A 23294-nucleotide genomic window follows, 5' to 3' on the forward strand; every position below is an offset into this window, starting at 1 on the left:
CTTTGAAGTCTTCTATACGAAGACTTTGAAGTCTTCTATACGTCTTAAGGTCTTCGTATAGAAGAGCTCAAAGTCTTCGTATAGAAGACTTTGAAGTCTTCTATACGAAGACTTTGAAGTCTTCTATACGAAGACTTTGAGCTCTTCTATACGAAGACCTTAAGGCCTTCTATACGAAGACCTTAAGGCCTTCTATACGAAGACCTTGCGGCCTTCTATACGAAGACCTTGAGCTCTTTTATACGAAGACCTTAAGGCCCTCTATACGAAGACCTTAAGGCCCTCTATACGAAGACCTTAAGGGCTTCTATACGAAGACCTTAAGGGCTTCTATACGAAGACCTTAAGGCCTTCTATACGAAGACCTTGAGACCTTCTATATGAAGACCTAAAGCCTTCTATACGAAGACCTTGGGGTCCTCTATATGAAGACTTTGAGGTCATCCTTAGTCCATATTTACATTAGGCAATTTTCCTTGCGGTAATTGTCAGTTTGTAGGAGAGAGAGGTGAGGCATATGGTAACCCTTTGCTTCTCAACACCCTCTCTCACCGACAAACTGACAATTGCCGCAAAGAAAATTGCCTAATCTAAATATGGATATACGAACACTTTGAGGTCTTCCACACGAAGACTTTGAAATCTTTTATACGAAGACCTTGAGCTCTTCTATACGAAGACCTTGAGATCTTCCATACGAAAACATTGAGGACTTCCATACGAAGACCTTGAGGTTTTCTATAAAAAGACCTTGAGGTATTCTATACGATGACCTTGAGGCCTTCGTCGCGAAGACCTTGCGGTATTTATACGAAGACCTTGGGATCTTCTATACGAAGACATTTGAGGTTTTCTATACGAAAACTTTGAGGGATTTTATACAAAGACCTTGAGGTCTTCTATACGAAGACCTTGAGATCTTCCATACGAAGACATTGAGGTCTTCCATACGAAGACCTTGAGGTTTTCTATACAAAGACCTTGAGGTATTCTATACGATGACCTTGAGGCCTTCGTCACGAAGACCTTGCGGTATTTATACGAAGACCTTGGGATCTTCTATACGAAGACATTTGAGGTTTTCTATACGAAGACCTTCACGAACACTATGAGGCCTTCTGTAGGGAAGGCCTTGTATTCTTCTATAAGAAACTCTATCTGGTTTTATATGGCAAATTACACTAAACTTCTGTGACAAGACCAACTGATTTTCTCTCTCTAGCATTACTAGTAGGTCCTCCCTTGCAGATAGCAAGGAAAACGCCGCTATTTATTTTGATAATCTTAAAAAATTACAATGGCTCCCTACTTACCAAATGAGTTTTTACAGGACTTTCATCGGTATCGTTCTCCTCGTCAATACGTGACGGATTATTGGAACATTCTTCGTGAGTCTACAATAGAAGAGAATAATTAGAAAAAAATGTCTAAATTTTCATCACAATCTTCGCCCTTTACCGATGTTTTCAATGTACCCGAATCATTACGGGAATGTGGCCGAAATCCTGGTCCTGGTGGTAAGTTCTTTTGTACGCAACAATTCACCCCCGGGCTGAAATGTAACTCCACATGGAATCTCTCTTCTGATGTGGGATCTTTGGTTGGATCCTCATACAGCATTATGACAATTTGTGACATATAATTCAATTCCGATACCATGGAAATATAATCCATGGCACGACGCCATTGTTCATCGGTTAAAACATTCAATAATCCTCCATAACGCAAGACCGTCAACAATGAATGAACATGACTTTCACTTGTGAAATATAGACGTGTGCGTACATGTCTGCCGGGGCTGGCAACACCATGACTATATTGGGGATTTAAACGGTTAACCGATTCATCATCCACCTCTTCAATGTTACGCTGCAAATCGGATTTGATTTTCTTCAACAGTGGCGTACAAATACCCTGGCCTATTGTTAGTTTTTCTTGCATTGTCAAACCATATTCCTGAGGTATAACAATATCTGCCAAATATTTGGCATAAATATACAACTCCTCAGCTTGATCGTATTGCAAGGTGTGTTGATTGTGCTGCAAATCATATTTAATGCAATCATAAATATCGGGAATTTTCGAGATATCGTATAATTTTGATTTGGTACTGAAATCTTTTTCAATTTTCTCCCATCGGCAACGCATTAAATCCCAAGTTTCGCCGTGATACAATATGGCATCTTTGGTCTTGGGGTCGTCTTTCTTAACGCTGATTATAACCAAGAGTTCTTTGATGAGGTTATGGACATGGTTGCAACATTCTACGGGATTCTTAACGAAGTCCAAAGCCTGATTAATGGAGATGCTGTTGTTGGGGTTAATGGCAGCCCGGTCTTCGGCTGTAAATTCTCGATCAACTTGCATCAGCTCATGTAAACGATTTTTGGCCCTTTAAAATAAAAATCGTTAAAATTGTTCGTTATTCTAAAGTCAAGGTTCATTCACAGTCAGCCTTCTCTATCATATACTCACATATTTTGATATTTACTAGAATCACAATCATTATCTAGCAAACCATTTGTATTGGCACTCTTAACCATTTGCACCAAAATTGGCGTCAGTTCACCTTCCAATGCCAATAGACCTTTGGCAAATGCAGCCGCAGTCATTTGTACTCTACCCTCATCGGAAGCATAGATTTTTAAATCGTGACGGAAGGTAGAATGTAATCTGAAAAGGGATTAGAAATTAAAATCATATTTTAATATTGGAATTCGAATATTTACCTTAGCAAACCCAAGCCTTGAGTACCGGAATAATCTTGTCGTCCCTGGCCTCCAGGGTACATACATCTAAATATACGTCCTAATTCTTCGGCTTGTATGCGACCAGCTGGTGTCAATTCACCACCCCATTTCAATATTAAAACCAGTGATGGCTCTGACGGTGCGTCTACTTTATTGGGGAGAAGAAAACAATTATGTTAGGCGTATGAGTTTGCGAATAGAATTTGAAGAGAAAAGAGAGTGTATTTGCTTGGTATAGTGAAAAAATCATATTCAGTACAATTTGGTTATATCATGTTTCGATTTTATTACAAGAGAATATTGATTATGTAAACACGAAAACAAATTCGTTACAAATCCCAACTTGTCTATGTATATTATTGAAATATTAAGGAAAAATCGAAATCGCGGCAAGTTCAAGAATCAATCTCGAAAGTTTTTAAAATTATTTACCAACACAATATTTTCAATATACCAATATTATTGGTGTATGTGCGTGTTTATCGGATTATTTTGTTATAGTGGGTACTAGGAAAATAGTTAAATCTCGGAGGATATTTCAGGATGTTAAAAAGAGGAAAGTCGTATTTTTATCGGATACATCATTATTATTTTATATTCTCAAGGAGTGAAAAGCTTCGTACTGTGAGAAGGCCTCCAGTCTTCCAAAAAAACTCCTACTTCTATGAGAAGAACTCCAGACTTCCAAAAAAATCCTACTATCTTCGATGAGAAGATCTTCTGTCTTCCAGAAGAATACTAAATGGTCTTTTATTGGAAAATATAATGGTCCTTTATAGACGACCTACTACATAGTTTTCTTTTTGTAAAGTTTCCTAATGGTATCTATGGGAAAACCTAAAGTTATTTTGTGGGTAGATCTTTTGGTATTCTATGAGATTAACACCTATTTATCTTCAAAAGAACATCTATTAGTCTTTTATGAAGAGGACGTATGACCATTATCTAATCTTTTGATCAACTCATCAACATCTGTGATATAACCAATTGTTTCTCTACTTGATCTGCTGGTCTTCTACATGAATACTAACTGAGCTTCTATGATAAGATCAACTGGTTTTCTGTGTCTAGTGACCGCTACAACTCCGAGATAAGATCGATGAAATAGTGGATTTCATGAGTCGCAAGAATGTCATGGTTGCGGCGGTGCAGGAAACCAAACTCAACAACAACTGCAGCTTACACCGTTTTGATGGTTACAACAAACTGAGGAATGCATTAGTCTGTTCAATACAGACCTATTTCGCTTGAGCCTCGCTCTAATGACCCGTACATGAAATGTATGGGGGGAGCAGTCAGGTGTGGAGGTCATAATCGTCTTGGTGAACTTTAATCTCATCATGAGTTGTTGCATTTTGGTCCTCGGAAACGATCAGAGTGGTATAGTGCTGGTTGAGCAGATTTATAGCTCTACGTTTTGCATGGTCAATGAAGAATTAGCGGAGAGTATCACAGTTCGCCAGACATAACCATTGTCTCATCTGGTCTGACAAATGACGGCATCTGGCAACCCGTCGTTTCTCTTGATCAGACCATCACCCCATAATTATTTCCATCAGCAGACCGCCCGATTTCATCACCTCTGAACGCCGCTCTTTCACCAATCATGGGAAATCTAATTGGCCTAGTTTCAGAGAGTTCACTAATCACCACTTCAGAGATCTGCCCAACCCTTCCAATGTTCGGTTAGCAGATAGGACGTTCCGAGACATCATCGCTGCTGCAGCCACACGCCATATACCTGCTGTCGAATATCCGAAGTGAGACCAAACTTCTCAGCATAGGTGACGGCATTAGCAAATGAGCGTTATAAGTTTCGTCGTACCAACACTAGTGACCCCACAGTCAGGAAGATGACACTGCAAGTTATCAGGTTGGTCGGTGAGCATAAGCGGAACAAGTGGTTAAATTATCTTAAGAGTTGAAGTAAATTATGGGCAACGGTTAAGTCACTCTCGAACCCTGGAAAAAGCGTAACGTCGCCAAATCCGACTGATTCGAAGAGGTGTGCAAGTTATTTCAATCGACAGTTTGTCGAGCACCCCGGGTGTGACAGAGCGCCACACTGATGGTGGCGCTTGACTTATCAAAAGCCTTTGATACTGTCAAGCACTCCACGCTGTTTGAGGACATTGAGCAGACAATCCTACGGCCAAGCTTGAAACGTTGTATAATCAATTACATGTGTGGACGTCAGACGTACGTGGAATTCAGGATCATGAAGTCCAAATATGCGGATGATTGCACGATCCTGGCGTCAGGTAGCTTCCCTGACGACATCTGAGAAAGTCCGAACTCCTATTTAACCAATCTTACCACCCTTTTCCACGCGAGGAATATGCAGATATCAGCCACTAAATCTACGGCCACTCTGTTACTGCATGGACGGCGCAGGTGAGAAGAGAGTTGAATGTCGTGGTCGATGGTAGAAGAATTCCGACAACAAACTGCCCCAATATTCTAGGGGTCACATTCGACAGCACGTACACGTCGTCCGCGCATTCCGCGACAATCCTTCTTGACCACATATAACGAGATATGTCGGTCTGTGGTAAGCTATGAATCTAAGTGGCACGTGATGAACAAAAATATTCATACTTGTCAGAATGCCGACCTAAGAACAGCAACAAGGTGCCTCCTCATGACTCCATTGAACCATCTACAAAGATACTTCCTGTACAGCAACACAATCACATGTATTCGTTGCAGTACCTTCTTGGGTGTTATTGTAAGAGCCATCCTAATCACCATATGGTGGATAAGCCCCGCCCATTCAGCCAGGCCAAGGGGAATATTCATGATCTTGAAGCCGGTTTAGACAGCAAGCCGGTTTAAACCTGTACAGCAACACAATCACATGTATTCGTTGCAGTACCTGCTTGGGTGTTATTGTAAGAGCCATCCCAATCGCCATATGGTGGATAAGCCCCGCCCATTCAGCCAGGCCAAGGGGAATATTCATGATCTAGAAGAAGACGTCCAGCGATACAGGAGAGAACCACTAGATCAACATGGACGCAGTTGCTAAGGCCATTAGCAACTATAGTGTGAATTAAATCCTCGGAGTACATCACCCCCATCTATCGCAGTTGAGGAGCGCCAGCTGTCACGACGAACCGGAGTAGTTTTGGCTCAACTACGCTCAGGATGGCGCAGATGTCTAAACTCCACAATACTTCTGACGTATTTAGGGTATTAAATACGTCAGAAGTATTGTTTTCACTCCTTTTCCTTAGGCCAGAGGCTGGTGATATAAAACCGATGATTGTCACTTTCTTACTTGATTTTCTAATAATTTTCTTTAACTCATATTGGTTCTAATATTCCAACACTTATCTAGTCACACTCCACCCCTTAGTTATGCAGTTAATAGAAAGTACAATGATGTGTTGATTGATGAACCCTCTGATATTGGCTGTCTTATACCATCACCAAATAGTTATTACATAGAAGTTCAACATTACATGCCACTAATGATGGACACAAAATAATATTATAAATAGCAATTTCTTTAAACTCATATGAGGAGCATAGGCCAAATGATATAACAAAATATTTCCTTGACAGGGTGAATTTTTTCATATCAATTCTATTTTCAATTCAATAATATTGAACCTCCATATTATCGTCGAGACCGATGTTATGTCCTAGAACACTACCACGATTGTTTCAGCACTACTTGAAAAGGGTTAAACAAGCTAGGTTATGTAATTGTAATGATAATCCTTCACCTCCATTAAGAATACCCCATTTTAGTTTTAATTTTGTTATGGATATTTGAAACGTTAAGATGCAAAGTGCAGCTGAAAGGGGAAACGTGCATTGGATTTGTGGGCATGTGTTTGATTGTGTGGGGAAATTTCTCTCAAAATATAGAACATTCAGAAAAAAGAAATCAAAAACCAAATTATACATACAATTTTTAACATTATTACCGTCATCAGAACTGGAACCTCTTGGTCTACCTTTGGGTTGATATTTCATTTGTACTTTGCGATTGATGCCTGAAAAGTGGCCATACCTTTTGGGAAACGAAAAGAAAAATGTATTAATTTTTAATTAAATGCATTCTTATTCTGAATGTAAATTAGCCGTGAGTTTTGTCCCTCTGCCGTTCCAACACAAAGGAGAGAGTGAGAAAACTCACGGGAATTTACATTCAACATATGGCCGATAAAGTTAATAACTGACTTACATTTCCAAAACACTTTTCAGTTGTTCCAATTTACTTTTCTTCTCTTCAATTTCAGCATTATCTTTTGTTTCAATTTCGGCCAATAAAAATCGTGCAATATCTAAAATCTCCTGCAACTGTTTGGGACGTTTCAATTTGACATGACCATTTTTAAAGCCATCATATTTTTCAAAGATTTCAAAGAATCTGCAAAACGAGGGAAAATAAATTTAAATGTTAAATATGTATTGACGAGTTTTTTTGCTTTATTCAAAACTTACTTTGGATGACGAACTTCAACTTTCATTTTTTGTTTTGGCGTTCGATCTCCATGCCTAATGACAGCCACAACACATCGTAGCTCCATCATTTTGCCAAATGTTGTTGGGACAATGGGTGGATCATCCAATTGAAATGGCACCGACCATGGTATGTGTAGGGTAGGCGTAAGCTCTCTCAATATCATGTTGCCTAGTATTTTTGCACAGTCGTCATAATATTTATTGGAATTTTTAACAAAGCTAAAGCCGTTGACATCGCATACAAATGATTTGCCATTTGCTCTAAAGGAAAAAAGCAAGAAATACATTAAAAACGGAAAAAAATTTTTGGGTATCTAAAAAATAAAATCGCGAGGGGATCGTACCATTCTAAGCGTTGAAGAAAATATATTTGTAAAATGCTTATTATCTAAAATTTATAAACTATTTTCACGAACATCACGGAAGGGAAATGGAGATACTTTTGTCATAACATAGAGCGCGGGGTGGTTCTAGTTTAATCTTAATAATGTATGACGTATATATTATCGCAGCGTCAGAACGGCGTGATAAAAATACAACACACCACTACCTCTCTATAAAGTTTTACAAGACTGAAATACTTAAGAAATGATATTATTTTGAGGGATTCAATCACAGCTAAAATATGCGATATGCAACAGAAACTCCAAACCCACAAGAAAATAGCTTCTGCCGTATTGATGCGAATGGTTGAGCATACCGTTTGGGTCATATTAAATAAAATGGGCAGCCAATTCAGTAGTCAAGGGGGATAAGAACCTCTGATACTCTTATGACGTTAGTACATGTTTCGTCATGTAAGAAATTCTTATCATAATAGTGTGCAAGCACAATCATCTGCACAGTCGCGTGAAGGCACTAATCATCCATTACCATTGCTCTAGTCGTCAATTAGTGTCCAAATAAGTGATTTGCAGAGTAGTGCCCTATAGTTTTGGTGACAGCGAAAGCATTTCAAACCGGCTTGATAGGTCTGCTTATCTAGTGGCTCTCCTTTGAAGCTTTGGACTATGAAAAAGATGTATAAAGCCAGATCCAATACCAAATGACTGGGGCTCGTTGTGTTGTAGTGTTTTCACTAATTTTTGGAATGAGGTCAAATTAACCAATGAAATGTGATTCAGATGATTTTGTTAAAAGTAACTTTAGGGCTTATGGCTACTTATTGAGCATCAAAAGATATGTTTCATGAATTGTTTTACAAGAAATCTACCAAACTTTTTTCTTCGCCTGAAAGGTCAAACCTTGAGCTACCTTCGGATTTTTTTCTGCTGAAAAAACTTGCATAGTTTTCTGGCAAATGCTCGCCTACGATACATTGTTTTTAGTAAAGCTGTACGCGGTGCCCACTGTAGCACGATCAGCATATACTTTTGTGGGATCATTAGACGAAAAAATTGATAGATTTTAGGTCATAAATCTGTCAAAAAATTTAAAAAAGTCTATCGCTTAAGGACAAGCTTTCTATGTGTGTAATAATCCCATAAAAAATCTGTAGATCGGATCATCCGTTTTCGAGCTACAGTGGGCTCCGTTTTCAAAAGTTAATATCATATTCTATTCTGCCTGTACTTTAAAATGATCCAATAAAATAAATTTCGATTTTTTTTTTAAATTGGCAAGTGTCCATAACCCCTTCAGATAGTGGTGAAATATCATTCCAAAGAAGGGGTAAAAAGTTTTTTTTTTAATTTGGTGAAACAAGAAAGAAAATATCAGTCAGCTATGCCGACAGAGATATACCCTCCGCCTCGGACATAAAGAAAATAAGTAAACACAATACTACTGACGTCTATAGGGTGTCTGAAATTTTGACCCAATTTCTTATAAAGTATGGACTTGGCCCTCCAAAAAAATGTACTGTCGTAACTACACAACATGTCGCCCATAAATTTAAAAAGATCCCAGACGAGTCTTTAAACTGCACTCTTTCCAAACTTTGTGTTGGAGGTATCCGAAAGAGTGGTCTGATGTAGTCAATATTCGGACTCCGATATGGCCTATCGAGCTGCCTGGTCCTACCGCAGTCAAAGATGACCGCAAAGGACTCGAGCAACTCGACACCATCGGTTTAGTCGAATTCCCTGTGAAAGATGCTCTTTTCACAGCCGCTGAGCTGGAAACAGCATCCTTCGCAGGGGTTGGAATTTGGTCGATTGGGAGGAAGAGTTTCTCAATGTGAGGATATTTCCGTTCGAAACGCCTCACAAATTGAATCTTCAACCCAATCTCCCTGAATTCCGCCTGAGTTACCTCAGTTGGGTCTCTGCCGATAAATTTCGTGCAGTAGAACACGGCTCTCCGGTAGTTGTATTTATCCTTCCTTAGCCTGGCCCTTTTTGACTTGGTTGAGGGGGACAAGGGGGAGGCAGTCGTCGTTTCCTCCTCCATAACCTCCTCAACCAAAGCATCTTGCCTACATAAGGAAGGTTTGTCGGAACTGACCGACACTTCATCCCCTGCGGGAGCAGGATCCCCAACCGCAAGGTTTGAGCTCTCCAAGGCACATGAGAGAACTTCTTTGGACGATGAGACGGGATAATTGTGATATCGATCTCATCGTCCTCCCAGCTCTCCCAGTCCCATGGAGGGTGGCTCTCCTGGCTGAGTCAGAGGGTCTCGCTATCCCTTAGGAGATCGAGCAACTCCCTGCTCTGCTGGTTAATGGCGTCACTTACTACGTCGAGCGTCTTGTTGTCGTCCCCGCCCAGGGATTGGGTCGTACTAGCACGAGGTGCATCATTGTCCGGGTTATTTGCATTGGTCGATACCGAGGGTGAATTTGAATTGGGGGGTTTGAAGTTTTTAAAGTTATTATCCATGAGAAAAAGGAGTAAATGGGGGAGATGAGGAAAATCATGGCATAGCCCTCCACTACCATGACTAGGGCTGAAATACTCGCTGAGGTGCCCAGGTATCAGGGAGGCTCCGTTCTAATACAGTTGGTACCCTAACTGCAAACCTTGGGAACACCGATGAGCACGAGGTCGCATAACACCCCGGTGTTAGGGGATCTCACCATTATTTTGGTAGGAGATCGCTACCAAATATGTGTCACTCAGTCCAGAGATGCACTATGAGTTTCTAGTGCACTGTGTTGGTGCGCGACAGAGAGTGGATAACCTTTGGTCGATCACAACCTCCCAGTTCAACACTACAAGAAGTTAAATGAGAGTATTGTGACGTCTAGCCCCCGCATCGCGCCATTATTTCGATGGGGCACAATTTTTGTAATATCAAAGTGTTTAGCCTGAGAGCCTTAGGTATAACTATGGCTTGGGTTGTTTTTCCAAAACATAACTGATGTAATGAGTACTGCAGGAATTCTCTGGAATTTTTCCACGAACAAGTCTTAAACTTTTTTAGGCCTAAATGTTTGGACTTTTTTGGGGAGGTACCGAAAGAAGTAAGTCGATACATCTTCGAAGCTGATCTATGCTTGAAAGAAATGGTATTATGTGCAAAGTTTGGACCGAATCGGGCTCACCCTTTGAGATTTATCGTGTGCACCATTTTAAAGGAAAAATTTTGAACTTTTATGTGGGAGGTACCCGAGTGGACCCTTATGGCCCATCTTAGAATTTTACGAGAAGTAAATTATGGACCAAATCGGCTGATCCGTTCGAGAGTTATAGTGGGCTCCAACCAAACATACTTGAGGTCTACAACCATTATTTCGGTGAGGCGCAATTTTGGTCATATCAAAGTTTAATACCCTCTTTAGCCTAAAAGCTGAGGGGTATATCTAATGCAAAAATGGGTGATTCGGATAATATGAAGCCGTTCCAGAGCACTTGCACCATTTGTCCGAAAACTGAAAAAAGACAGAACACCAAAGATAAGTTCATTAGTCAGTGATAATATATTCGCGGCGACAAGGTTTTCTGCTAGTATCGATGTTCTATGTTGAAGGTTACTGCTTGTAATTGTAAAGACCATCTTCCCGTCAAGTTTTTAAGAGCCATTGAGCCATTTTAGTGAGGCATTATCTGTTACGACTGTGAATTTTTTCTTTAGTAAAATAAAAGGCTATAGGATTCCTTTCGTAATCTTTAAGGTATAGAAAGAGGTGCGGCTATGATGATGTCTGTGCCAAGAGTCGTGGGATTCTGGTGTAAGATATTTTTGAACAGTTTTTTAGAAATATCATCTATTTGGCCATTATTGGTGGTCCTCATCTCGAGATATTGGGATGGTATCTGAGAGTCGGCAGAGCTAGTCGGCGGTGTCTTAGCATCTCCTGGCTGCAGCAATAAAAAACCCATAACAAAGTAGTGATTGAGTTCAGCCGTCGATATGGTGAACCGTGCGATGGGTGTGTGCGCCAATTTAAAAAAACTGTTTTGCGACAGCCTCAGACTGACTTGATTGGAGATGCCGTGCAAAATTGAAATTGTATTATCTAAGTTATGCAAACCAAGTTGATGTCCGGTAAATAAGAGGAGCAGTTTCCTGGGAGAACGACTGATTTCCTACTTTCCATTGATTCTAAACGTGGGGTTTGTCTTTATTTTTTACCGATACACATATGTAATTGGCAGGTAGTGGTGTTGTTGTATTGTGCTACATGTGACACCCAACCTGGTGTTGGCCACTAGAGGCCACTGGAGATGTCGTGCAGAGTATTTTTTAGGCAGCTTGCTCAAAGAAATGTAGACAAGTAGAAGTATATTTCAAAGGACTTTAGGTTAGCTCAAAAAATACGTAAAAAAGTATAAGTCGGTTTTGCCGACAGGGATATACCTTCAGCGTGTGGGTTTTTTTCTAAAACATAACTGTTGTAATGAGTACTGTCAGAACTATCCGAAATAAAGTTCAAAATTTATCTTAAGCCCAAATGTTTGAAGTTGAAGTATGTTTTTGAATGAAATATTACTATGTGCAAAGTTTGGGCCAAATCCGGTTCTCCTTTTGAGAGTTATTGTGTGCACCATTTTAAAGAAACATTTAAAAATTTTGTGTGTGGGAGGTACCCGAAGGAGTGGACCGATATATCCCATTATTCAACTTAATATAAGTTTGGACAAAATATTACCAAATTTTGGACCAAATCGGTTGATCCGTTCGAAAGCTATCGTGCGCTCCAGCCAGACAGACGGGCATGGCTAAATCGACTGCAAATTGTCTAAAACGGATCCAAGCATACTTGGAGTCTTATTTCGATGATCATCGTATCAAAGTGCATGTACCTTCAAGCCCAAAGGCAAAGAAGTGCTATTGAGCAATATTTCACAAGCTCCCTGAACTAATTGGTTTTCCATGGTAGCTGCAGTCGGAAAAAGCGATATCTGCCTACAAAAGTAGGTGGCTAACATCAATGACTTGATGGACTGGAAGGATCTGTGATTCGGTATATTGAAACACTGTGAACTCATGCCATTTAGTTCCTCACGACTTAAAAAATACCCCGTCAAGAGCTTATGACAGTTATGGTCTGTTGCATGTTGATTAGCTACTACGTTGTAGAGAAATCATTTTGTGTGAAAATTACGACTTGTGTAAAAACAACTTCGTTATAGAGAAGTATTTCTTACAGGGATGGATGTTCGTTACAGAGAAGTTCGACTGTATCACTCCTGTCTTTACATGCTAAGTAATAAAATAAATTTAAATTCCACCTTACCTTAATAAATCAAATCCACAAACGGTCTGTTTGAAAGCCAAGCAAACTTTACGTGATATAAGTTTCTCAGCATGATTAAGAATAACCGGATAGCGTATCTCTTTGCCTTCACTGTCTCGCTCAACTTTGCCATCCAACGCGGGACTTTTACGTGCCTCAGCATGGGCATAGTCAGGACCCACAGTGTAGACCTTAACATCGGTACCTGGAAAATATACTACGTTTTAAAAGTAATACCGGGTTGTTATATAAAATCTCAATTATTTTTTCTTAAGATTTTTTTTTTGTGATCTTTAGTTTCGCTTAGAAAAAAAAAGGAATAGAGCGGATGTGGGATTTCAAAAATAATAACAAGTTTTGGGAATCTGTGGAGGATATGAACAGACTTCTTTGGGATTTTTTGCAAAAAAGGAAAAAAAAAACTAAAAAATCATTTTTTTTCTTTTTTCTTCGTTACAAACATCAAAATAACGAGAACAACAACAAGGTATGGATGGTGTATAAAATCGGTAAACGGTAATCGCAACTTATGTAGGTAGTATTCAGGCAGGACATTTTTGTAGTAAATGATTTCGATACGTTTCGATAGACTGTGAAAGTATGAGTTGGGAAGTTGAGTTTCATTTTTTTGTTTGGTTTTTTTTTCTATTCAGCCGCTTATATGGAAAAAATAATTTTGATTTTATTGTGATTATTAATTGAATTTCTTTTTATAATAGAGAATGTAAAATGTATTTTTATATAGTAAATTATAAAAGTTTATAAAAAAGCTTTAAAAATTAATAAGCAAACACTTGTTAATAAATAATTATTTAGTGACACGCAAATTTAAAATATAAAAAAATAAATTATAAATGTTTGGAAAATGTATTACAAGCGAAGCAATGCTGCAATGATATTGTATGCAGGTAAATACCCGATAAATTGGAAAATTACCGGGGAAGTATACTTTTTTAAATAATATAATTGTTCCACAATCATCCCAGAAAGGACAAGGGAGACTTCTCTCATATCGATTCATATTAGCACAATGTGACCTATTGTTTGTTTCTCGCCGATACCGAACGGCGTATATTAAGACCCTGCTTGTAGAGAAGTTTTACATGACTGAAATACTCAGGAAATGTCACCAACATTACATTGAGTGGTATCTTGACATCGTTATCATTTTGATGTTGCCTGGCCTGGGAGTCGAACACGGGCACCACGATGGTACCCATCCATTTTTTGGTATTTACAATTTTGTAGGACATTTTGTCAGCAAATTCATTGGGCATTGTATGTTTGAATTTCCCAGTTCGTGGTATAGTGGGAAGAACATCCGCCTTGTACTCAGAAAGCCTGCGGCTCAATCCCTCAGTAGAACATCAAAGTTTTCGGCGGTGGCAAATCCCCTCAGAGTAATGTCGGCTTAAATTTCCTGAGTATTTTAGCATTGAAAAACTTCTCTACAAGTGGTGTCGTAAGACACGCCCATCGGACTTGGCGATAAGAAAGTAGACGATAGGGAACTGCTCGACCAACTGGAAAGGCTTGTTGCAGAAGAGCCGAACCAGGACATATTCTCGGAGGACATGTTAAACAATCTTAGCTTGACCGACGATGAGCTGGAGACCAAGTTGATCCCAGCCAAGTCCACTAAGCAAGATGAGAGTAACATGGAGGGAGGTCGTATGGATTCAAATGCTCAATTGGCAGCAACCACTGTTCCAGCTGGTCCTATATCGGCACATGTCGGTACATGAGCAAATTCGAATGAACTTACCCTCTTGTACATCGACGAGAGCTTCAGGTGGATACGATTTTCCTCCCAGAACCTGTAGCTACTCAAGCCAAAGCCTCTAAAAAAGCTGCGTCTGCGGCCTCAAGCAGCGTGGTGGAGTCAAGAAGGTTTAAAGGTTTGAAGAAACTTCAACTGAAAACCCAACATTTTTTGAGAAGACGAACCAAACCCCGTAGCAAAAAAACTGCGAAACGTGCTCCTCCGAAGTTCTTTAGCCTTCGCCCAAGATGACGATGGTTCCTCAGGTAGTTAACCCATCGACCTCCTATGCAGCTGTCCCTGACCAAAAAGCTCAGTGATGGGAATGTAGCCACTTCCTCGGGAAAATCGACCGCCACTGCTCATGTTTTAGCTGTTTCAGCATTACCATGGAGATTCCATCAGGACCTAACACTTCAGATGATTTAGCGTCCCTGAATGCGAATGCCAAACTAGAAAGGAATGAGGAAGACTAAAGAACCTACTCCTAAGCCGATCGAGATTCGTAAAGTTGATCAATTGACGAAGGGGCCTGCTTCTATGTCCCACTTAAACCCGAAGGGCAAGGGTAAAACGGGGCGACAACCTGTTGTAGGATCTTCGATGGAAAAATCATTTTCTGAGAATACAAACCATGGTCAGCAGGAAAAAACTGTGAAACGTGTTCGCTCCTCCGAAGTTCTCAGCCGTCGCCCAAGATAACTACGGTTTCTCAGGCAGGCAGTCAACCCATCGACGTTCTGACCAGAAAGCCAAGGAGAAAAAGCCCAGTGTAGAGAAGGTAGCTACTTTCTCGGGCAAAGCGCCCTCCATTGCTCATTCACTTGCTAGCATCCTTTCCTGACTTCAGTAGCGGGACCACCCTGTCAATTTTCCAGACTACGGAAGCAATGTAGGTGGCTAGCGACAGTTTGAGAACTTTGGTGAGATACTCGACTCCCTGCTTATCCAGCTGTTTCAGCATTACCATGGAGATTCTAGCAGGGCTCAACGAATTGCATGATTTTACGTTCCTAATGGCACTTGCAACACCATTCATTGTAAATGGTGGTGGTTCCTCGCCCAGTCACTACGGGGGTGCTCGACAATCTGTCGATTAAAATAACTTGCGCACCTCTTCGGATCAGTCAATGTATTGTTGCCAAACGTGACTTCATTTTTCCCAGGGTTCGAGAGTGACTTAATCGTTACTTAATCCTGTACCCAATGTTGCATTGATTCAGATGATTTAGCAACTTGTTCCGCTTATGCTTACCGACCAACCTATTAATTTCCAGTGTCACTAGGGTTGGCTAAACGAAGCTCATTACTCTCATTTACTAATTTCGTCACCTCTGTTGGTTAATTTGGTCTTACTTTGGGTATTCGACAAAAATGTATACAGCAAGCGACTACAGCAGTGAATATGTCTTGGAGCGTCCTCCCTGAACATCAAACGGGTTGGGCAGATCTCTGAAGCGGGGCCAATTAATTTTCCCATAATTGAAATTAAGTGCGGCGTTCAGAGGTGATGAAATCGGGCGGTCTGCTGATGGAGACAATTATGGGGAGAACGTCTGACCCAAGAGATCAGGTGACACGATGGTTATATCTGGCGAACTGCGACACTCTCGCTAATTGTGGCAGGGGGTCTTCATTGACCGTGCAAAACGTAAAGCTACCAATTTCCTTAGCCAGCCGAGGACAGAATGCCACAAAATTAAAGTCCTCCAAGACCAGTCTATTATGAACTTCCAAAAGCGGGTTAATGTTGGGTCTATAACCCGGAGTATAGCTATTATCGGCTGGATGTATACGTTAATCAACTCTATCTCGGCAGTTCCACATCTGACTGTTACTCTCATACATTCCACATACGGAGTGAATTATGGATGGATTGAGGCCTAACGTTATTGAAGGCATTGTCGATGTCAAGAAAAGCTGCTTTTGAGCCTCTGAGCTTTCCACATTTCTCTCGATAAAATCTGTCTCATTCCGTGCTTTTTCTACAGATTTACCTTTGATGTAGTCATATTAAACAGGGTTCTTGGACCTCATTTCAAGGTACAAGAACCTTTGCAGGTCTGTAGGCTTGTATTCAAAGCTTTGGTATGTATGTCACCGTGAATTCCCTCCATATAGCCGAAATGAACCATAAACACAAACAAGCTCTAAAAATATTTCCAGGTGTGGGATCAATGACGTTGATGCATTACAGGTATGATACATCTGGTCTGGGTGATTTAAAGGGTTTGATTGCAACTCATTTCATTGTGTGTTATGGGAACGCATAGGCGATCTGCTGCGTCCGTGCACGTGTGGCACTACCTATGGATTAAGGATCCTTTAAAAGTACGCTACGGAATCTGGCAACGACTCGTTAAAGCAAATCCAAGATTTACGCTTAGCCATCTTGACTTTGCTTTTGTACTTGTTGAAAGACATATTATAGTTCTTCCAACCTGTGGACAACTTGGTGTTCTTTTGTGGTGAAATGGCCCTTCAGAAGTCTTCTGAACTTGAAAGACTCTTCAGAGGTCTTATGTACTTAAAAATCCTTTCAGATGTCTTCGGTACTTAGAAAAACCTCCAAAGGTACCCTGTACTTAGAAGACTCTTGAGAAGTCTACTATACTTAGAAGACCCTTCAGAGGTACTCTGTACTTAGAGTACCCTTCAGATGTATTCCATATTAAGAAGACCCTCAAGATATATCCTATACTTAGAAACCACTTTCAGAGGTATTCTATAGTAAGAAGACCCTTCTGAAGTCTTCCCTATATAGAAACCCATTCAGACGTCGTATTTACTTAAGAGAACCCTATAAAGGTCATTTATACACATAAGACTCTTTGGAGGTATTCTTTGTTTTGTTGAATAGCCTTCTTCTGATTTGTCTTAGCTTACCTAGAGTATTTGACCCCCAAACAGGTTGACATCTCCTACCTTGACATGAAAAATTAACAAAAAGACAGGCGTTGTAGTTCCACTGCAGCACATATTCCAAGAGAAAGGTCATCCCACACCCAAGTTAAAAATCATGTGCTGGATCACCTTGCTCGCGTTGTCATGGAAGATGAGTGAATCGGTCGAATGAATGGCCAAACATCGAGTGCTTCTTTGTGTAGGATTTTATGAACAATCACAAATGGTAAAACTGAAATTAGGGAAACAGACGGCTGCCTCTCTTCCCTCACTTCACTGCGAGGAGTGAGACCCCTTTTGTAAAGTTTAGGCAGATTGTTCGCGCTGAAAGTTTTGAAGAACTATCTGTAGCACTGTATGAATACCCTAATCTCTCACAAAATGAGAACAAATGTTTTGTTTTGCTTTTGTTCTGCAACTTAGGCGTGTACTAACTCACTAACATCCTGTTGCCAATATGTTGAATACATTCACATTTTGTTCTGCCCTCATGTTGGCCGACACTGTTATACCGCAGTCGCACAGTGGGACAAAATGCAGATCTAGCGTGCAGAAAATAAAGTCGATGTTTCCATTTTTTTGATTTTCTGCACGCTAGATGGGTATTTTTTTCCCACTGTGAGTTGTTGTTGTTGTAGCAGCTTCTACAAGTACATGTAAATCTTTATTTTATTGATTCGGCTCTGCCTCCAGCTCCAAGCTCAGAAAGGACGCCACCTGAATTGGATTAGTCCAAAGAGAGAAAGGAGTTAAGTCAGTCGGGTTGGCTGGGCAGTTAAACAGGTGCTGCATAGTATGCGGACCGGTGCCACATGCTGGACAGATATTCCGCGTGCCATCAATCCTGGCCCAGTAAGAATTGAGGCGGCTGCACCAACCAGATCTAAGTTGCGCAAACACGACTCTCGTTTGTCTTGGCAGCTGCTGTTCTTCCGCTGCCACGGGTGGTGGATGATCTTCGAGGACTATATTCACGCTGTAGGCTGCCAGAGCCTCTGCAACCGCATCAGTATGAATGTCTCTTAAACCTGCCTGGTATGCACGTTGATCTAGAGGTTCTCTTTTATATCTTTGGACCTCTCTCTCTAGATCTCTATAATCCTCCCTAACTCGCCTGGGGGGTTCAGGCATGTTCACCAGATGGTGATTTGGGTGGTCTTGCATATAGCATCCAAGTACTGCATCGTCAACATCCTGTTGTGACGACTCACAGGAAAGATCTTTGTCTCCTCATGTAAATGGTCTCCTCATGTAAACGTTACCGATATTGGGACCTGACGCCATGAGTGTACAATCATCCGCGTACGTAATTAACTCAATGCCGTCGGGTGGGCGTGGAATTGCAGAGAGGTAGAGGTTAAACAGTTCCGGAGATATCACCCCTCCTTGGGGAACTCCCTGCTTCACTCTACGGGGTTTGGACTTCCTGTCTCTGAATTCCACGTATGACTGGCGACCACACAAATAGTTGATGACCCAGCGTTTCAGACAAGGCCGGAGGGTAGTATTCTCGATATCCTCGAACAGCCTAGCATGGCTGACCGTATCGGTAACGCTTTGGTCAGATCCAATGCTACCATCACTGTTCTGTGACATGGTTTGTCCTGGTTGAGTCCTCGTCCAATATATGTGGAAATGGTGTGCAGTGCTGTTGTGGTACTGTGCTGCTTCCGGAACCCGTGTTGATGATCTGCAACTGGATAACACGTTCTGATGCTGGGGAGGAGTAATGCCTCGAGTATCTTTGCTACTGGTGATAGAAGTGAAGTGTACGACTCACCTTTATTGGCATCTTTGCCAGGTTTCAGCAGCGGGACCACCCTGCCCATCTTCCAGGCATCGGGAACTATTAGGGTGGCTAGCGACAAGTTGAGGACCTTACTTAAATACTCGACTCCTGGGTCATCCAGCTGTTTTAGCATCACCATAGAAATTCCGTCAGGTCCAAGCGCTTTGGATGACTTTGCGCCTCGGATAACACCTGCAACATCATCCATCGTAAATTGTGGCGGTTCTTCTTCGGCTGGAAGAGATCGCAAATGACGCAAAACACTTCTCTTCGCCCGGTCGCTCGATAAATTGTCGGCAGAAATAGCCAGCGCACCTCTTCGGATCTGTCACAGCCACGCCGTTAAACGTGACAGATGTCCGATAGTCTCTCCTACCAGGGTTCGATAGCGCCTTAACCGTTGTCCACAATTTATTACAGCCGGTTCCAATGTTGCAGCACTTCAGATGTTCTAGCCACTTTTTCCGCTTGTGTTCACTGACTAATCTATTGACTTCCATTGTCAGTTCCCTGACTCTGGGGTCGTTAGGGTTCGCTCATTAGCTAATCCCGTCGGGTCTGCTGGGAAATTGGGTCTTATTTCAGGTATTCGACCAGCAGGGATAAAGCGAGCGGCTGCAGCAGTGATGATGTCTCGGAACTTCCTCTCTCCTACCCGAACATCAGAGGGACTGGGCAGTTCTCTGAAGCGTTGATTAGTGAACTCTCTGAAACCATGCCAATCCGCTTTTCCATAAATAATGAAAGTGCGGCGTTCAGAGGTTATGGAGTCTGGTGGTTTGTTTATGGAGATGAGGATTGGGAGATGGTCCGACCCAAGGGAAATGACGGGTTGCCATTTCACGTCATTCGTCAGACCAGGTGACACGATGGATATGTCTGGCGAACTGTGGCAGTCTCCTCTAATCCTGGTGGGTGCGTCCTCGTTCGCAGTGCAGAATGTGGAGCTATCTATTTGCTCAGCCAGATCTGTACCTCTCTGGTCATTCCCTATAGCTGAATGCCATAACTCGTGATGTGCATTGAAATCCCCTAGGATCAGCCGGTTATCACCTCGCAACAGAGGCCTTATGTTAGGAAAATAACGCGGGGCACAGCTATTGACCGGTGGGATACACACCTTCAGCAGTTCTATCTCGGCGGATCCACACCTTACCGCTACCCCCATACACTCCAAGTACTCGTATGGGTCCCTAGAGTCTAGCTCAGGCGAGATAGGTCTGTACTGGACAGACTGGTGCAGTAGGAATGCAAGCCCTCCACCCCCACTTCTCGTACGATCCTGGCGAAGAACGTTGTATCCATCGCAACTCCGAAGACTGCAGTTGTTGTCGGTAAACCTACTGACATACTTTTTTCATTGTTTTCAATTTACGTCAATCATACGCAGCATAACACTATTTGAACATGGCTGCGTATAATTGATATTAGTCATACGCAGGGACAGATAACTACCCAGCAAAATTTATTTGAAGTTGTTCTATGTGAAATAGTGATTGCATAGTTTTTTTTGGAGCAGTCCATGCGGAGTCGTGAAAAATGCTCTCCATTATTACAAAAAAATCAAGCTTTTCGATCCCTACAAACAACGGCTTTATTTTTATTTCTTCAAATGATAAAAAGGGTGTCTACATTTCTAACATTTTGTTATAAATTAAAAAATACAAACAGTTAATTAAAAGTTTCGAACCTTTTTGCGGTAATCTAGAAGAGTAGAATGAATGGACTGGATATGAATTCCTTGCCGAAAGCTGAACTGGTGATAAGAAGACAATATAAAAAACATTTTGGATGAGCGAAACATGATGACCGAGAGCAGAGGAAGTAAGCACAATATCGATTGAATTTAATGGATACATTTTATAATTTCTGTTAAAATAATTCTTAATACTCTTTTTTACACAAATAATAAATGCATTTTATTTATTCTGGGATATTATTATTTTTATTGCATACTTAAACTGATTAAAAACACTTTCCTAAGAATGTATGTAAATTCAATAAAAAACACTCAATCAAAAAACGTGCCGTTTATGGGAAAAGGAGTGTATCCTAGATGTTTGCTGTGAAAGCAAAATGGACTGTATCCTCGCTGCACCATGACCTTGTAAACATCATGACTTCTTTCACAAAAAAGATGTAGTCCGAAATCACTTGCACTCATGATTCATCTACTTCTTTGGCTACAAACATTTTGCTGGGTATGTGAATCTGTTTCAGGTCAAAATTGAAGACAAGTGTTTTACATACTACTATATAATATGGTACTACATATTTTTCTTTCCAGCTAAACGTGTTCCTTCCTCGAAAAACAATGGAATTTGTGGGTAAGTCGATATATTTTCATTTCTTATATAATATCAATTCAAAATTAAATTTGATATGAAAAATATTAAAAATATATGAAAATTGTATGCAAACTTGGAAATTATAACAATGCAACTCAATAGTAACAAGATGTTTAGACTATTGCAATGAGAATGAAATTGAAGCCACAAGTTGTGAAATGGAAATTGTTGCTATACCTACAAAAGCTTTAAGAACATTTCCAACAACTTCTATGTTGATAAATGCAATAACATTAGTGGTGAACAGTAAAATTACTAACTCTTCTGTAGTTACATAATTTCAATAAGCATTGAATTTCAGGACAACAAATTAAAATTTTACAAAAAGAATATCAAACCAAAAATCACAAGCAAATTGAGGTTAAAAAATTGAGGCTTCATTAAGATATGAAAAAAATAATAAAAAAGCAACATTCAAGAAACAAAAGAACACAAAAATAAAAACTTAGAAAAAATATTATCATTAAAATAAGAAAACAAAAAGATTTAAAAATATTAAAAAAAACATGATATATTTTTTATATAAAAAACGTTACTATGTCTTTAAGAAACAAAGTCTGAATATTTGTTTTGTACTTCTTAAAAACAAGACAAAAAGATAAAAAATAGGTTAAAACAGGTATTAGAAAAACATTTAATACGTACCGTCGGTTGGCATAAAATCTTCATAAATAAATGAACCAGTTTTACGAACACGAGATTCGGGAGAATAAACACTGCTACGGCTACCAATCTATAACGAAAAATAATATTTTTAACATGGTGTTTGGGAGCATTTTTATGAAACGGCCAACCTTTCGAAATAAACGTTGACTGCCACCACCTGCTGAAGTTGGATAATAAATGTAAATGTTGTGATCTTCAGCAGAAACGGGTTTCTCAACAAAGGGTTTATTAAATATAATGCCATTGACTTCAACATGATCCTCGGATTCAATTAATTCATGTTCTGTGGAAGAGACGAAATACACAAGTGATAAAATGCCAGATAATATTCTTAAAAATAGATTATATTATTAAATTATTGGTTCAAAAGATCGACGATGCAAGCTTTATATAAAAAATCATAAAATTATGCTAAATTATAACTCTAATAATTCTTAAAAATCGAAATATTAAAATATCCCACGGAACTACAGAATGGAATGCCCAAGGATCTCGCAAGGGAGATCCGCACAGTCCCGATTGAAAAGACCCTATTGTTTAGCCAGATCACCTAAGCGTTTTAATTACATCCAACCATGCCACTAGTGAAGTTAGTTGTTATCAATGAGTCGCCCGAAAATTGCAAACCCTGTAAAACACCCCGACCAGATGGTATCATACCAGTAATGTTGTATAACGCATCCGAGACATTAGCCCACATGTGAAACTTATTGTCTGCCAGTGTTGTCGGTATGACTTGATACTTCCAAAGGAGTATAGGCCGATCAGTCAATCTTCCTTTTTATTAAAACCCTAGAAAGATTCTTGGACCTTGAAATCAGAGCACTACTATAAGACCTGCCCCACATACGAAGATATATCAGTAGAATAGTACTGAATGTGGCCGTAGGGTTTAATGATAGAAATATGGAAGGTAAAGTAATCGTTAACAGCATTTCTTGACGTAGAAGGTGCCTTCAATAACATTCGATTTGAA

The 23294-nt window shown here is 40.3% G+C and overlaps 1 protein-coding gene across 50 annotated transcripts in view; it reads right to left on the reverse strand.

Moving 5' to 3' along the window:
• Positions 1 to 23294, reverse strand: part of l(1)G0196 (inositol hexakisphosphate and diphosphoinositol-pentakisphosphate kinase) — a 103203-nt gene that overhangs the window by 33616 nt on the left and 46293 nt on the right. For 12 of the 50 annotated variants that reach the window (XM_073974804.1, XM_073974801.1, XM_073974776.1 and 9 more), the window contains exons 4-13: positions 22447 to 22601; positions 22298 to 22385; positions 12850 to 13054; positions 7206 to 7487; positions 6946 to 7131; positions 6668 to 6771; positions 2730 to 2898; positions 2476 to 2673; positions 1459 to 2392; positions 1314 to 1394 (exon numbers count right to left, since the gene is read on the reverse strand). In XM_073974804.1, the coding sequence (XP_073830905.1) occupies positions 1314 to 1394; positions 1459 to 2392; positions 2476 to 2673; positions 2730 to 2898; positions 6668 to 6771; positions 6946 to 7131; positions 7206 to 7487; positions 12850 to 13054; positions 22298 to 22385; positions 22447 to 22601 (2402 nt within the window). Of the gene's footprint in view, positions 1 to 1313; positions 1395 to 1458; positions 2393 to 2475; positions 2674 to 2729; positions 2899 to 6667; positions 6772 to 6945; positions 7132 to 7205; positions 7488 to 12849; positions 13067 to 22297; positions 22386 to 22446; positions 22602 to 23294 lie in introns of all 50 variants that reach the window. The other 38 variants (XM_073974810.1, XM_073974806.1, XM_073974780.1 and 35 more) reach the window with 5 other exon arrangements.

This window comes from Musca autumnalis, unplaced genomic scaffold (genome assembly GCF_047663935.1).
Source record: "Musca autumnalis isolate F117 unplaced genomic scaffold, ASM4766393v1 scaffold_3, whole genome shotgun sequence".
NCBI lineage: Eukaryota > Metazoa > Arthropoda > Insecta > Diptera > Muscidae > Musca > Musca autumnalis.